The 17,255-nt window shown below is 36.9% G+C and overlaps 1 protein-coding gene across 1 annotated transcript in view; it reads left to right on the top strand.

The window, feature by feature from the left end:
* Nucleotides 1-5,490: 5,490 nt before the first annotated feature.
* The window catches only part of fw (CUB and Sushi multiple domains furrowed), a 250,719-nt gene continuing 238,954 nt past the window's right edge, over nucleotides 5,491-17,255 (top strand). Inside the window, exon 1 of the mRNA XM_083110082.1 lies at nucleotides 5,491-5,756. Within this exon, the coding sequence (XP_082966208.1) occupies nucleotides 5,681-5,756 (76 nt within the window). The 5' untranslated portion in view covers nucleotides 5,491-5,680. The remainder of the gene's footprint in view (nucleotides 5,757-17,255) is intronic.

Here is a 17,255-nt window from a genome sequence, read left to right as displayed (position 1 = left end):
CCCGGGTTTGATACCTACTGGATTCCGATTCTATTTTAAACTGTACGCCCAGTCCCCCGATTAACCTATCTGTGCATAGAGTAAACTTAAAAAGTCGGTCAATTATTGTCGCGATTAAGGATTAAAAAAAAAAGAGGGGTGGGTGAAGTCAGATTCAAAGAGAATGCCACGTGATCATTTTGATTCAATAGCTCCGTCTAGTTCGCTGCACTTTTTGACTGCACTCATGCGTCTAGTTGGTTACACGGTGCAACCTATCTTGTTGATTTTGGGTGTCATGTAGTGTATTTGGTGTCTGCACCACGTCTTGGAGAGGTGTAATATGTGGTGTGGTGTATGACCACGTGGTGAGTGGTTAACTAATCAAATGAACGTTTAAAGCAGCAGACAGGCATTTGTTGAATCTTCTGAACTTGAACACCGCTATTCGTCTACTTGGTTGAATGTTATTTTCTTTCACCAGCCTGACACCGGGATATACCTGCACTGCATCTAATGTCAAAGAAGTGCAGCGTACTAGACGAGGATATTAAATTGCTCTGTTGTAAATGAGATGCATGATGTTCTCTCGTAAGTTGTTAATATGAATTGATGTTACTGTGAAGAAACTGAAGGCAGAATAATGCCAACGCTATCTGGACTCGCTTAGTTAATTCAAGATAGTCGCGACAAACGTAAACGGGCTGTGCAGGACTTGGAAAATTTTTTCGATTGATGAAAATTTGGTTCTATGATGATGACCTATACTAAACCCCAGACCTCTCTATGGCTACATGTTCGGAAGTTACGAGTGATTAAAAGTTTTGGGAGGGTGTGTGCAAACATCCCTTACCCTTGAACTCAGGACCACCAAACTTTGGCATACATATGCTACATCCCCAAAATCGACAAGGGGTGGTGTTTGGGGGGGATTTTTCGATTTATTTTCGCGCAATATCTCACTGTTTTCGAGTTATTTGCAATTTTTAACGCTGGACTTGGAAAATTTTCGACAGAGGGGGGAGGGGGTTCAACCATGATAACCTATGTTTATTTTGTTAGGAGCCAATGCTAGCGCATGTTTCTACGATGATCCTATCGAAAAGAAATTGACAATTGGCCCACCCTTGACCTCCAAATTTCGTACACGTACTCTACATCACCAAAATCGACAAGGGGGTCGACCCTATCTTCTGCACAACTCTGACGTGTACGTCCTGTTTCGCGAAGAGTCGACAACCTTCCACAGCTGTTTGTATTATATTACATCAGATATTATATTGCATGAGTGAGTTGGCTGTGTGTATAAAGACTAGTTTCAGATATGGACGCGAATATAATGCCATGATAATTAGCTGCTGTCCAAAGTTATTGCATAACTTAAAATATTTATATATAAAAAAGGATATTTATTGTACTGTGCTTTCTAGCGAAGGTATTATTGTAAACGATATTGTTTGTAAATGTGGAAAGTTAGAAGCTCAGTCCCCGGCCTATCAATGATAAAAAATTTCATCACGGACAACAACCAAAAAAAAAGGGTGTGCACGTCACAAAAGCATTGTCATATGGACTGACGATTATTATTTTTTTTTAAAAAAAAAAACAGACCTAGTTACGATGGGTTATAACCTGTGCTGTCTTGCAATTGTTTTTGCTTATTTCAATGTCAGCGAGCGTGATATGAAACATGCATGCGAAGAAGGGAGGGAGATCATAACAAAATAATTCACACTTCGATTTCATTACTTTCGCTAGTTATGTTTCACCTCCTATCTAGAAGGATACTGGATGCTATTTTATTTGAAGATGGCTAAAAGCGAGGGAAGGAGAGAAATGTTATTTTTTATTTTTTTGCCTGTGTGTGACGAAAATAGTTTTACATGCATACGGCTGTATCGTGATCTGCTTGAATCATCATCACGTCTGTGAGTTTTCAGTATTGCTGAATATATTTACATATCAACCAACGGTTATGAATTGCGTAGAAATTGGCTTTTGTTAACGGTCCAGTGGCGAAGTTGGAAACAGAGAGCGGTCACATTAGACAGGTGCTCCTGGTATCTAAAGAAATGCCCCCTCTTACAGAAAAAAAATGGAGTGTTAGAAAGGAAAGATGTTATACCCGAATGAACGGGGAGTCTCGAGCATCTTCCAATCCTCATCTTCGCGTTCAGCTAACGAGGAAAAAAAAGAAACTTTACATATGGGGGACTCAACAGCTGCTGTACGGTATTGTCCATGGATGTTAAAACTTTTTTTTTTTTTCTGAATAGACGGACATATCAGTGTTGCAATCTCCAGATGAGACCGGAGCTTATTATTATTATTATTATTTTGGACAAGGGGGATCAGATCAATGTATGGACTAAAACTTTTTTTTACATCAAAATAAAACAGAGGATTTTTTACTCTACTGCTTACTTATTATTGTAAAGAATGAGGTGCTGCGTCTTATTGTATAGTCTTCCAACAGCACACCTCGGGGCGTAAATTTCTGCTTCTTCATGTATGCAAAATGCACTTAACTTCTGTTGTGAAGCGAATGGAGAGTTTGTTTTGCTGCTGTGATTAAATACTAAACCAAAATCTTATTACATAATTTTGAAGTATATTTGTTAATACGATCTATATTATATCATCGCTATAGGTGGTCCATATTATGCGCAGGAGAATTTTTAAAAAATGTCTTGTTTCTCGAACCTGTGACCTGCAGATTTGCTTTTGCTGGCAACAGAAACAGAAAATGGCACTATGTTATTCTATACTGATACAGGTGTACTGTAATCATAACAATTTTCTAGTAACAAAACAACAACTATGTCGGAAAGAAATGGTGGGGGGCTTGTCTGTGTGGGGTCTTATTAACTACTTCACATCTGTACCCGCACAACTCATCGACTACAAAGCAACAATGTTAGGAAGTGTGTGCATGGTCCCAAAAATACAAATTTAAAATCACTAATGAGACATGAACTCCCTTCACTGGTGTGTATTTGAATATGTGAAAATGAGGTACTTTGAATAACCACAAAAAAGCTTGCAACGGTATAGAGAAGGGTCACAACTTCAAACTTTAGACGATTTTTCGTTAATCTGCAAAGGGCCAGGACGTACGGTAAATTTGATTTTATTGAAAAGTATGCAGAAGCAGTGTTGGAAGCAGTTTGAAGACTGAAACAGCTATGGAAGGACACTTATTATAATGTTAATATTTCAGTATAATGTTTTCAGAATTGCTTTTCGATAATGTTCGGTACTTAATTTAATCAATTGTTAGACAAAACACACATTCGAATTCAAGGACGGAAAATATGAACAGCGAATGAATGCTTTAGAGTAGATGTGATATTTAAAGGAGGTGATCATTTTTTTTTACTTTCTCAATTCAAAACAAAAATTCATGAATATTATTATCATTGAATGGTTGGTTAGGTGCTCGGTTTACCTTGTCCCTCCGAACGAAAGATGGAATGTATACAAGCCTGTGCCTCCTAAGTTTATCGCGGCTATGAGGATGAATCGCGAAATGAAACGAACTGGAAACTTTCAATATATATATATTTTTTTATAACATGCTTCACTAAGGAGGTCAAATGACAAGTTGGATTGCTATCCTTTTTATAATTTGTTAAATTTTATTACGAACGAGGAAAGAATGCATGGCACTTAATGCTGTAATGTTATTGATTAGATCATCGTTTATCTTGTCCGCATCGATTAATCTCCTTATGTTCTTCTTTTTTGTCTTCTCGTCGCGTCCATCTCTTCTGTTATCACAATCGAGACTTCTAGATTATTATTTTTTCTCCCTGCAATTTTAGAAATGTAATTTTTCATGATCATCCAGCGAACGCCTGAGACATTTCAGCAAAATGTCGATTATTCAATGGATGTTGTAAGGTTCCATGTTTTTTTTTTTTCACTATCTCTTGTTTGGTCGATTTTGAATTTGGGAGTTATTTTTTTTTTATTTTGCCTTTCGCGACATGTTCGACTAATCGTGACAATACGTTTCAACCTTTCTGCATAAACGTTGAAACGTTTCAACGAACGTTCTATTAAGAAAACGGCCCAGTCCGAGCTACACGTGCAGCTTGGCGTGTCGCTTCGGTTCGGAAAGTCTCATTTATTTCTGATGGTTGGTTTCCAAGCGACACGTCTCCCTTTTACCATTCTGAAGTCTGTCTTTGTTCGTTGATTGAATTTACATTTCACAAAGTTCTCAACACGTATAAACCTTTATGAAACGTGCGAGCGATTTTCGCTATTCCGATATGTCACAATTTTGAAATTAAAAACTTATACATACCGTTAATAATAATGCCACTAATAAAATCACAACAGAAATGCGTGTATAATGAACGTAAATATGCTGTAAGCATGTTTATCTGGGGATCTCTTAATTCCTTCTTTTTTTAAAAACATTTTTTACCACTTCTATTGTTGCATCCGAAAGCTGCGCACAGAGGCATAGTTTATTTATTATCTACTCGCAGTGTCACTGAAATGTACAGATAGTATGCACTATAAACGAACATTCCGCGCTGAAATCCCCACTTCCACCACTGTATCAGCTCTAACTGTGGTGCATCCCAAGATGGCGGTTTTTCCTCACCCCCTTCCCCATGCCCAGAAAACACGCTTACGCTCTCTCTATTCCTTCTATACTCTAAGGTGTAATTACAATCAGAACAACATCAGCCTGCGTGGTGTATTGGTTAACGCAAACGATACTGGGTTCGACTTCAGGGTAAGCATGGGCTTTTTAAACGGTTTCATCAGTTCACCAATTATCCTCATAGCCGTGATTAATCTGGAGAGGTTGAAAAGCGATGTAAAGAAACAAAAAATCATAGAGAATAATATATACCACGAATACACTGGCTGGGACGTAATGAGAGAGAGAGAGATTACTTGTGTCCATTCATCAATTTCATCATAATCATGACTCATCCTCATAGTCGCGAAGAATCAAGAGGGATAGAAATGCGACGTTAAATACCAAAAATCAATATCTAAATATATAAAATAGATTTAAAGATTAACACAGTATAGTAAACCTATGCTCTTGTCAAGACTAGAATTCAGAACGAGCAAAATGTATTGAAAATTGTCTTCTTTCTTTGAGGAGTGGGGGGGAGGAGAAACAAGAAATTGCGGCATTAAGTGTTCTGGTGTTAAAATTTAATTTCCGCAAAATATATCGTTGAACGTAATTTTTTCAAAATAATTGCATTCTGTATACTTTCTGCAACTTGTAGCGACACATTCTCCTCTCAATTATACAATGGAATAAAAGCACGTTTGGTAAAATGAATTACTAAAAATACCACTGTTGTGGTGTCTGAGATACCGTTATCAGAGGACTACTCCTTAACATATTCGCTCTACTGCCCCCGTAATTTATGACGTCACACTCACGTGACGGTCTCGAGCCTCCCCCTCACTACTCGTCCGACAACCTTCTTGCCCGGTTTCCCTTCCTTCTGCCGGAATCAGTCGCCAGGTGAACGGTGTCGAGGAAAGTGCTGTGCTGGTGTTCATTTGCGGTGTTTTTGTGTGTGGTGACAACTGTTGCTGTTTAGTTTTTTTTTTAAGTGTTTGAAGTGGAATGAAAAAGTGACGTCCATGAGATAGCATTCGGTGCCTCTTCTCCTCATAATCCCCCCCTTTCTTTTTCAAGTCTTCATCGGAAGAAATGATGATGATGACAAGACTTGCATGCGCTGTGATATGTCTGTTCTGCTTCTGTGAAAGGTTCATAACAGCACAAGGTAAGACAAGTTGGTTCCTGCTTTCTGTTATGTTTTTACTCCTAAGATTAGCACATGCTACTTAACGTTTGTAGTTAGACGTTAAGCATTGAACTGCTTCCTATGAAATCCCACGTGCATATGTGTTTTAATATTATTTCAATTCGTTTGACAGTTGGTTCGAGTTAGTACAAATGAAGATGAAATCCACTGAGAAGTAAATTCACTCTTATTTTTTATACGTGTACAGTGGGATTCATGAGTATTACCGTGTAAATTGTCCATCACCATGTTCATGCACTTTATTTGACCCAATAAGAACTTCAAGAATTAAAAGAAAACTCAAAACAAGCTGTTGACAACTTCTGCACCAGCATACATAAAAATCTTTCGCTTAAAAACACACAAGATGTAAGATAAAAATTAATGAAAATAGTCATGGACAATTTGCACGGTAATACTCATGGATCCCACTGTACAACTTTTCACTTAGAAAAGTTTTATACCCTTGCATAAAAAAGTATCCTGTCGTGTTGCGTCATCATTACCTAAAAAGTCTAGAAATACTTAAATGTTTCTTGAAAACATTATTTGTTGCTCTTGGAACAATCAGGCCCGTAGCTAGGGGGGGGGGGGTAGTTGCCCCCCTGTGAAAAATACAGGTAAAAATACCTGGAATTCTCACTAATCTTTACAATTATATCCTGTATTACTCTAGCAACATAAAGACATTTATTGATTTTGTGATTTATGAAGGTATGGGGGATTCCGTATAATGTCGTATCAGAATTGGGGGGAAAAATTCCCTTCCAGATTCAGACTTCGGGAGATGATTTCGTAATTTTCAGTATGTAGAACAGTTGTGACATTTTGAGGTGTCTTGTATTAAAGGTGCCTAATGTATTTGGACGTTTTTCTTGGATGTGTTGCTATGAAGTTTGAACTGCATAATTTTTTGTTTCCCAAGTCTACCTTTTGGCGATTCATGTGAAATAGAGAGGGAGTGGATATTTGATTTTTGTTACTTAGCGTTGCTTTTTTGCCACATCTGACAGTGAGTGATGACGTGAAATTGATGAAGAGACACTCACAAACAGTGCTGCAACTACAAGGGGGGGGGGGGGCAGCGGAAGTGCGATCTAGGAGGGGCAAACATTGAAGTAAAGAAACATGATTAACAGAATCTAAGAATAGCAGGACAAATGGATGCTCACGCTGGAATTAATTTCTAAGTGTTTCTTGCACTTTTCTTTCAGACGGCTAAGGGCACTTGCAGGGGGCACAGCGGGGCAATTGCACCTTCGATTTCAAATTTTATAAAAATAAAAGTGCATTTCGTAAACTTTTCTTGCTCGCTTCGCTCTCAAGCGCAATGTCTCCTATTCTTATATTCTAAGTTCAGAGCTATACCTAGGGGATGGCGGGAGACTGCCATGGGAGCCAAAACGATCTAAATGGGAAATAAAAGTTAAAGAGAATGCCATGGGGCCCCGTGAAATTATTTGTGCCCTATTAAATCAATATTGTTTTCAGTTTGCAAATATTTGGATCTAAAGATTTTCCTGCTCGCTTCGATCCCAATAGGATTCTTTTCTGTAATGCATTCTAAATTACCCGAGAGAGAAGTAAGGCCAGATATATAGGTACTTCAGATTGTTGCTGCTTAAATTCATAAACAATTATTTTGAGGAAAAGAAGCGCGCACGTTTGAGATACAATTTGGCGGATGAATTGATCATGTAATGTATTTAAATCTTATATATATATATTAAAGAAACTTTGAATACGTACACAATTTAGCATTAACATGTATTTTCTTATTTTACGTTGCTCCATGTTGAATATGTGTAAAATATATATTGTACATGAAAGTTATACGTGTCATCATATGTACAATAAGAATAATGTTCTTTCAAAAACACCCTTTGTGTGCTTGTTTTCCATTACTAGCTAATATGAAATTGAACGTGTTGGAAAAATATTTCAAATCATTTGTTCAAACACAAATGCTTTAGCACCGACTTCTACTCCCTTTTTCATGATTTACGACGATAATAACTTATTTTAATGCTACTATTATTATTACTACTACCACCACTATATTACTATAATTATTATTATTATTGGCACGTTTGTCCTGGTACTTCACCCCCCTCTCCATATAAAAATTTGTGGTTTCACCTCTGCTCACAAAGAACACTCATGTCCAGGCTCGAACCTGGAATCCCATGGCTTCGTATCAGGGCCTAATTAAGGTGGGTGTTATCGATGCTGCAGCATTAGGCCCATTCCTGAAATAGGCCCAGATGAAAACAGACGAGAATTTTTCAAAAGCTGAACAGTTTTCTTTTGCTATATTAACCTGAAAATAAATCTTAGAATGAAATGTGGAGTCCCGATTAGCCTATTTATGTTAAACTTTAGGAAGTGCCCCTCTGTACCCTGCTATATCTGTCCATGAAACACAATATATTAAAAGTTTGCCCCTCTAGGATTGTCTTCGCCCCCCCCCCCCCCCTACTAAGAATTCCTGGCTACGGGCCTGGGAACAATACTCTTGAGTTAATATACAATTCTGAAATACGTTAATAAAAGTTGAATTTTCCAAAGTAACGAAGTGTTCGTTAGTAAATACTTTCTCTAAGAAGAACATGTTAAAGATTCTATTTTGAAATTTTTGACATTACCGACTAACGTAATGAACAGGTAACAGTCAGTCTACCCTTGCACAATATACATTGGTTGCGAATAGACCTTTTTTACAGAGAGATCTTCAAACTTTTTTTTAAAAAAAATAGCAACATTTTGCGTAAACTTCATGCATGTGCTCTTGAATATTAAGGCTTGACATGCAGTTTGCATCAGAAAAGCTACGTAGGAGAGGAGCAGGAAGTGTAGGGCTAGAAAATCTTGCAAGCCGACCACACTTACTCTGTTTAATCCAATGATTACTTTTGTATCATATTCACTCCACTCATAGACACAGCATTTACGTTTTTGCGACTGTAGACCTCTATTTTTTCATTAATACACGGTGATTGAACCTCTGAAGTTTTCACGTGCAGTGATATTTCGTAATGAAAATAGAACTGATGTTAATACTATTAATATACATTTTAAGTAGCCTAAGTGTTCCAAATAAATTGAACCAATCTTTGAATAATTCAAATGACGCTGATTCCTGATCGATGAAAGATTTGGCAACAGTGGGCAAGATGCTTTTTCCGTAAAACGTTGATAATGTAGAAGGCGTTGGTAAAATTAGCAGCATAGGAAAGTTATGTTTTCGTACTTCAGTTACATTGCATTTTGTAGGTCCGATATTTTCTGTTGAAGCGATACGATAATACCAGTATATCCAGTTATAGTGCATTTTGAATATTGTAGAAAGAAATCTGAATGCAATGATGAAAGGGAAGATTGGTTAAAATTTCATTTAGCAGGTGGATTCATGTTCGAATACTTGAAACACGTTCTTTTTTTCCCGCAGTTGTCCGTTTGCTATGACCGTTAATCCTTTAGCGCTTCCAAAACAAAGCGTCAAGTTGTACTTTTGTTCTTTCACAGAAAGGTACAAGAGTGCTACATTGGTGTCCTTTGTTATAGCTACCAGTATACGGTAATTAGGGAAATTACGTAAAGTAACAGGTGTATCTAAATGTCATATCTTGTTAAACAACCGAATGACATTGTGGTATTTTATGATGCAAAGTTTTGATCCCAATTGCTGAATTTATGTACACTGTTTTGTATTTGTTTACTTCGCCTCTGTCTTTGGTGTGCATTTTCCGTCTTAGTGTGAAGGGACATAAGTTTATAAAATCGTACTTATTTGACAGGTTATTTCCAAGTTACTTACGTGATTTTTCACAACGAAGTAAGAAAGACAACCAATGACAGTAATGTGTTTGGTATTTCCTTGTCGGGGGTGATTGTCGTCTGTATGTGTGTGTCTGGTGCACTGGTAATTATGCTGACACCAACATGTCTCGAAATGGTTGATAACATCTATTATTGCAAGTGGAAAAATCATCAAGGAATCGAAACAGGATGGGTGTGGGGCCTGGGACATACAATATTGGCGGGCCCTATAACAAAATTTTTCAGAAGTCTGAAGAAATCAGATTTTTATTCATTAGTCAAAAGTACAGGTGTTTTATATAATCACGATGTAAACAATATTGCATTAATTTATATATTTCGTATTATTATTGAACATTTTGAAGTTTAAAACAGAATTATCGGATACTACGTAATACCGATATGCTACTGGTGCGATGCTCATTATATTTAATTACAAAACTGGGTGTATTCAATATCAAACTATTATTTTTCCTATCAGAGTGAAAAATTTTAATCATATCCATTAACATAATTATTTTGTGTTTAGTTCCCATTGCAATTTGACGGTGTAGTGAATTTACACTGTTTCATACAAAATAATATTTCCACATCATGATTTCATTCTGTAATTAAACGCACAGTGCATATTGACTTTTTTGATTGCAATATTTGAACACTATTTTCTTTATGTAGTACATTTTAAGGATATGATTTCAATAGTTTGGATATTAGAAACACCAGCGTCTTACAAACTCGTAATAGACCGTACACAATCAATTATCTTTATCTGGCGCAGGCCCTCGGTGCGAGTTGTCCCTCCCTAGGCGCGGCTCTGAATCAAAATAATAATGAAATTTCGCAATAGGCTATAAAAAATTAACGGTAAAAGGAAACACTGTTTGTATCTTTAAACAATGGAATTCGACCGACAGTATGGCAAATTCAAGCCTCACCGTTTAAATACTAACTGTGGTTAACATCCAGTTCATTCTTACAAATGTTGACCATTACGTACAGTGGGATCCATGAGTATTACCGTGCAAATTGTCCATCACCATGTTCGTGCACTTTATTTGACCCAATAAGAGCTTCAAGAATTAAAAGAAAACTCAAAACAAGCTGTTGACAACTTCTGCACAAGCATACATAAAAATCCATCGCTTAAAAACACATTGGATGTAAGAGAAAAATTAATGAAACTAATCATGGACAATTTGCACGGTAATACTCATGGATCCCACTGTACTTCTCGACTCTGCAACATTTCCACATTATGTCTGAAAAAAAAAAACTATTGTAGCAGCCAACTTGGATTAATATTCTATGTATCCTGCTTGAATAACGGTCCTTCCTTGCTATCGGAGAATCAGCAATAGTTAAGGCTTTGGTTGTTAATGAAGTCTAATTATCATTTTGGGCCCAAATATTCATGTCAGCATTTTTTTCTTTTCACACGCTGCTAATTTATATGCTTCTCTTAATGGAGCAAAGGCCTGTGTCCACAAATGCATGAAATACTACTGTCTTGAAGTTTGTAGCTTTAAACAGTAACAAAGTGAACGCAAGAATCTCGTAGATTGCATGTAACACTACAGCTGTGATCATTTTCGTCCATGTTTGGAATTCTATTAGACTCAGAACATTGATTTTGCTTCCCCTATTCACTTCTCGAGTCACTTATTATGTTGGTAATTTTAAAATGAGAGTGATATTTCCTTTCGTATTAAAGTTTACAATCGGATATCGTTAATTACTAACCTAACCTCTTCTCTCTGCCTATGTTCAAAGACGACTGAACTATCATAATAATCACCATTACTGTTTTTAAAGTATTAAAGGTTATTAATATTTTATTTTATTCCAGATTTTACAACAACGCCTAAAAGTATGAAGGAATTTATATCGGAAAACTTTAGTATTTTCCACGCTATTATACATCTTTTATTAAAATCACCATAGTAAATAACACGGAATTTTGTCAATTTCTAATATTGGTTTATTTCGTGTTATGATATGAACATTTATCACTGTCTCTTTGATATTTAGTCCTATACTTTAGATACTACAATTTTAGTTAAATAGCCTAATTAGTAGTGTTTTTATTGGTAGAGAGAGTACTGTAACGTGACGAATCTTCAATCTAGTTAATGAGTAAGCCTGTCTCGTTCTCGGTTTCGTCTCAATATCGACAGTTTTGTTCTCGTATTCGTTTCGGCCTCGTCTCGATTTTAACACTACTATTTAGTTCCAGTTGAGCATTGTCGGGATACATATACACATTTGATTACGTGTCCAACGTAACTCAACGGAGCCGGAATCATATATAATGTAACTGATCTACAACTTGTGCTTTCTCTGGAAAGGAGTTACATAAAAATCTGGAGAAATCAACTGGACAGGATATAAATGAGCTGAATACAGAATGCATCTGCAGTCTCGGAAAATTAAACATGGACAATGGCTAAGTCGATGCATTAATGTTTAGGTTAGGTTGTAAGTGCTTGATCTTACGTTCCTTCTGATTTATCAACGGGATTCATCTGATTAATAGACTTTCACTTTCATTGTTGTGTTCCAGAAGTAACAGTAATAAGACTTGATGGAATGTGGTGGGAAAGGTAACAATGTATCATGAATAGCACTGAGATCCAAACTAACGCTAAATTCCATAGATTTTTAGAGGGTTTTACATATTTTTGCAGCAGATCAAGACGAAAAACCTACTGTTTTAGTTTAAACGTTTGATTGAGACCTTCAGTTTTTATGCCCTGTTTTGCGTCAATTTTTGTGCTTACCACATTTATGATCACCAGGCATTCCTTTAATTCTGGCGCTGTAGGCTACATTCTTTACAAACCGTGAAAATTACTTGAATCTACTAAACATATCTTGTGAATGTAGACAGATGGATGATTTAATAATTCTCGAAATGTTAGTGACAATAGTTCTAAATTAGTAATGTTAATTGGACATTATGCATGTTCTAGTGCTTCTAACTATGCTTATTCTAACACACTCGTCTTCAAGTGAACAAATTTATTTTTGTTGTCGATGGAACCTGTACGACAGATTTGTGATTTATTTTACTACAAATCCACTGTCTTACAAACTCCTCAACGTCACCCCAAGGAATTTTGTACTAATATTTTTACAGCACTTATGCTATTTCTATGTTCTGAGGGAAGGGGACCATATTTGCTTGAATTCTACAGTGGAATGACTTGTAAGGGTTTGAACCATTCCGTTGAAACCTTGATTTTCCTGTATCCAATTTGGTTCTCTCTGTAGTACTGTTAGGTTGTTCCACTGAATTCTATGCATGTTTGGCTATTTTCGACCTACCTATTTCATCTCTCCGTGAAATTCAGCAGTAGTTGGTTAGTGCACCGGATTTGTAGCTAATTGGAACTGGATCTACAATTTAATTGCTGAATTGATTTGGTTTATATAACTTCGCTTTTCTGACACTTGTGGCTAATTGTGAAGATGAGGATGAGTGATGATATTGATGAAGGGACACCCATGATCGGGCCGGGATTCGAAGCCGCCACATGGCGTCGTAGCGCACTGTGCTGACCACTCCGTTAAGGAGGCCGGCTTAAAGCGGGAAACGAACTACCATTTGCCTTCATCGAGGATCGAACTCGGCGCCTCTTGATTACTAGGCGACATTGTTACCACTACGCCATATCGCCAGTTGGAGACTGTAAACTTTATTGTACAGTGGGATGGACAAGTATTGCTAGGCAAATTGACCATGCTTATTTCATTAATATTATTTTTCCTCTTGCATCCTACGCGTCTTTAAGGACATTTGCGTCTACTTCTGAATAGGTTGTCATCAGCTTGTTTGACGTTTTGCTTCTTGAAGCTCCCATTGCGTACACCATGGTTCCCAAAGTGTGCTCCGTGGCTGGCTTACAGGAGCGCCGCAAAATGTTCCAGTATTTTCACTGAAATGACACATACTAGTTATATGATATTATTGTTCCCTTTTCACACATAAAATGTATCTGAATTTGAAATATATGTTTATTTTTTTAACTTAAGGCAAGCAACCTAACCACACTAACTGAGCGTTGCAAGTGTTAGATAGGCGTTCAGTGGGATTCATGAGTATTACCTTGCAAATTGTCCATCACCATGCTCGTACACTTTATTTGACCCAATAAGGGCTTCAACAATTGAAAGAAACTTCAAAACAAGCTGTTGACAAGTTCTGCACCAGCACACTTAGAAATCCATCGCTTAAAAACACATAGGATGTAAGAGAAAAATTAATGAAAATGGTCATGGACAATTTGCACGGTAGTACTCATGGATCCCATTGTACATTCTGACTTGAGCGCCGCGGAAAAATCTTGAAACACTAAGCGCCGTGAAACGAATACGTTTGGGAACCCCTGCCATAAACCAAGAAAATAAACATGGTGATGGACTTATGCTCTACAACCAGCCGCAAAGATAACAGTAGGCTACGCAAATTGTCCGTTGCCATCCGTTCTATGTTCTTTATTCTGTGTGTTTTCAGCGAATGAAATGATACTTCTGGTAAGGCAGAATTTGTCCTAAGCTTCTTGGTGCTTTTGTTTCATTTACTTGACCCACGTTGCGGAAAACAAGAATGAATGAGCCTGGCGATGGATAATTTGCCTAGTATTATATGTATTTGAAGTTGTCTGCACCAAGAGTTACTGTTAGCTTTGGTGCGGTCAACAGACATAAAGGACCTTTTGTACGCTTACTGAGGACTCGCTCAAGGCAAGCGAAAAATCTCGCGCCCATGTGAGTAAGTCGAACGTTCCAATGCGATCAGCAATTGTTCATTACGTTAAGTGGAAACGTTACGTTAGGTTCAGTTCGAATGTTTCGCTCTCTGCACGTCATGGGCGTAACTTGGGATTTAACTTTGGGGGGTCAGGTACAAACTTGAGGCTTAACTTTTGGGGGTGCAGAGTCCAAAAGTTTTTCATCCCATAGAAATAGTGTCCAGGGTTATTTGCTAAATAACTGTTGCATTTGCAAGGTCATAAATATTATTAATTATTACTTAGCTTCTCAGGTCTTAGGATGTTAACAAAACTATCCTTAACTTCCCCCCTCCCCCCGCAAAGTTACGCCTATGGTGCCCGTTGAAGACTTGGATATGTTAGCTTGCTTCCAAGGTTCCGAAATAGACTTTGATACTTAGGTGCCATTTGGGGACTAATGGATAACATGTAACACTTTAAACTGTACGTCCAGTCCCGATTAGATTATCTGTGCTTAAAGTGGACGTAAAAACAAAACTCAAACTAATAATAAAACATGGGAAATTAGCTTTATCAACCTATTTTATATTGCAATATTTAAACAGCAAAGTTTTTGTTTCTTGCCTGTAGATGGGGCAGAAGTTCCGTGTACGTATATAGCTGACTGCTTTGTGTTGTAATGAAAGCTTTTTAAAATCTGAATGCAGTTAAGTAATAAGAATACGGTTCGAAATGACTACCATACTTACATGCATAATAATGCACATTCAGTGATATATATGTATAAAGTAATTCACATACACACATACTATTTTTGACAAATAAGACTGAAAATCTCACCCTAATTTTTTGACCTCGGTCCTGATATAGATTGTATGGCTTACTATCATCATTCTTCCTATTTCTATTTTTCTGAATAATGTAAATGGATCTATATCAGAGTTTCAGGTAATGGGTCCTCGTATCATTTGTACCGGCCGGTAGAGGTTTTGCTGAAATTTGTCATTTTGTTTGCGCAGCAATTTTCAGTAGATATTTATATTTGTCAACAAATATGTATGTCCGTGGATATATACAGAAGTAATGGGCGCAGTTCTACTTATAGAAGGGCAAGGATAGCACAATTTGAGTAGTTATAATTTAATTGTAATTATCACATATATTCTCAGCGCCGAATTACATTGGTACCTGGGGGAAACCCTGGGGGGTAAAGGCGGTAAGGGGCGTGATGCTGATCACATCGCCCCACTCACGACCGGATCAAGAAAGTGTGGGGCGTTACCCCCCACACCACCTGTACTCCTTCATGGCGTGGTGCTAAGCACAGGAGAGCACTTTACCTTTTTTATTACATATTTTTACCATTACTGATAACACATTGAAATTATGAATACTAACATTTTGGATGTAAAGGCTTGATGTACTTTAACAATATTATTTTTAGTATACTTATTTTTGTTACAGTTAAAATTTTATTTTTAAAATACCTACTTCATATTAACATAAATTTCAAACCCTATAGTGTCTTGACTAATTTTGAAATCTTGTTTTATTTGATTATAGCTATAGTGCAAAATGTTTACTAAACCAGTGGGAAGGATTTGCACCCGTTAAAATATGAATTTTCAAGAAGGTTGAGAATCACTGATCTATCTTAGCTGTTCCATTCTGCATAATGAATTCAAATTAAAAATATTATTAAACAACTGACTTTTCTCTCTGTTTGAAACCATAACTGAGCCCCGCCCAGATACTTTAACAAAAGTAGATCCCAGCCTGCAGGTGCAACTTCGTGCGCGCATTGATACGCTTACACCCTAGCGGGAGACGCCAGAAACACACCTTTCACTTTTACCAGCTGTTGTTGTGTGGGAGAGGTTAACCATAAGGCCACCGCTGTTACATAAACCCTCAACGTTCATTTTCAAAACTAATTGAAACGCAGTGAAAGTCCGATAGGAAATCGTTTGTGCAAAGTACAGCCTGCAAGAAATGCAAGTTGTTCTTCCAATGTTTTCTTAGCTACTGATGAATTCCACTCTTTGTTTATACATTTCTTAACAGCAAAGAACATATTGTGGCCAGGTGGCTCTACTGGCATACATATATTTGAATAGTGATTGAGTTTGCTTAACAGTTCAAGAGGCGCAGGGTGCGAAATCAATGAAGATTTGTTGGGGGGGAGGAAGATCTTAATCTACACACACACACACATACATACGAATACATAAATATTTACACACACATATATATAACATACTCGTATATTTATAATAATAAATATGCAAGTAAATTAATATTTCAAAATACATTATTATTATTATTATTAAATACATACTTATATAGATAGCAACTAATCCCTTTACTAACTGATTAAGGATATCAATAAGTTACAAAATAGTTGAAGTATTTTTATTAAGTTTTTGCTTTCTATTAATATAAATCAATTAGATTTCATACGTTTTGAATTGTTATTTACCTTTATTATGCATATATTGTTATTGGCGTGGATCTGTTAATGGTCTCCTGAATGAGAGAAAGTATGCAACACTCACAAAGGCACTACTTTCTGTGTGTTTTCGACATTTTCCTTAGTAAAGTATATTTGAAGTAAAAAATAATTGCTCACATTTTGTTATAACAAAAACTCTCCCCGCCGGAAATTTTTGGTTGGGGGAATTTTTGAAGCCAAAATTGTTGGTGGGGAAAAATCCCCCTGTCCCCCCAGGATTTCGCACCCTGCAAGAGGGGCAATCGGGCATTATAAAAAAGGACCCAAGCCATTTGCTGTTGTGCAGTGAGGTATTTTTGTGTGTGTGTATGTATATAGAAATATATTTCGGTGGGGGGGGGGGGTGTCCGAACCAAGTGTCTGACAAATAATAATAATAATGTTTAAATTAATATTTTTATATACTATATATGC

The sequence above is a fragment of the Lepisma saccharinum genome, chromosome 23 (genome assembly GCF_977018435.1).
Source record: "Lepisma saccharinum chromosome 23, izLepSacc3.1, whole genome shotgun sequence".
Lineage (NCBI taxonomy): Eukaryota > Metazoa > Arthropoda > Insecta > Zygentoma > Lepismatidae > Lepisma > Lepisma saccharinum.
This window is presented reverse-complemented; position numbering and strand designations above follow the sequence as displayed.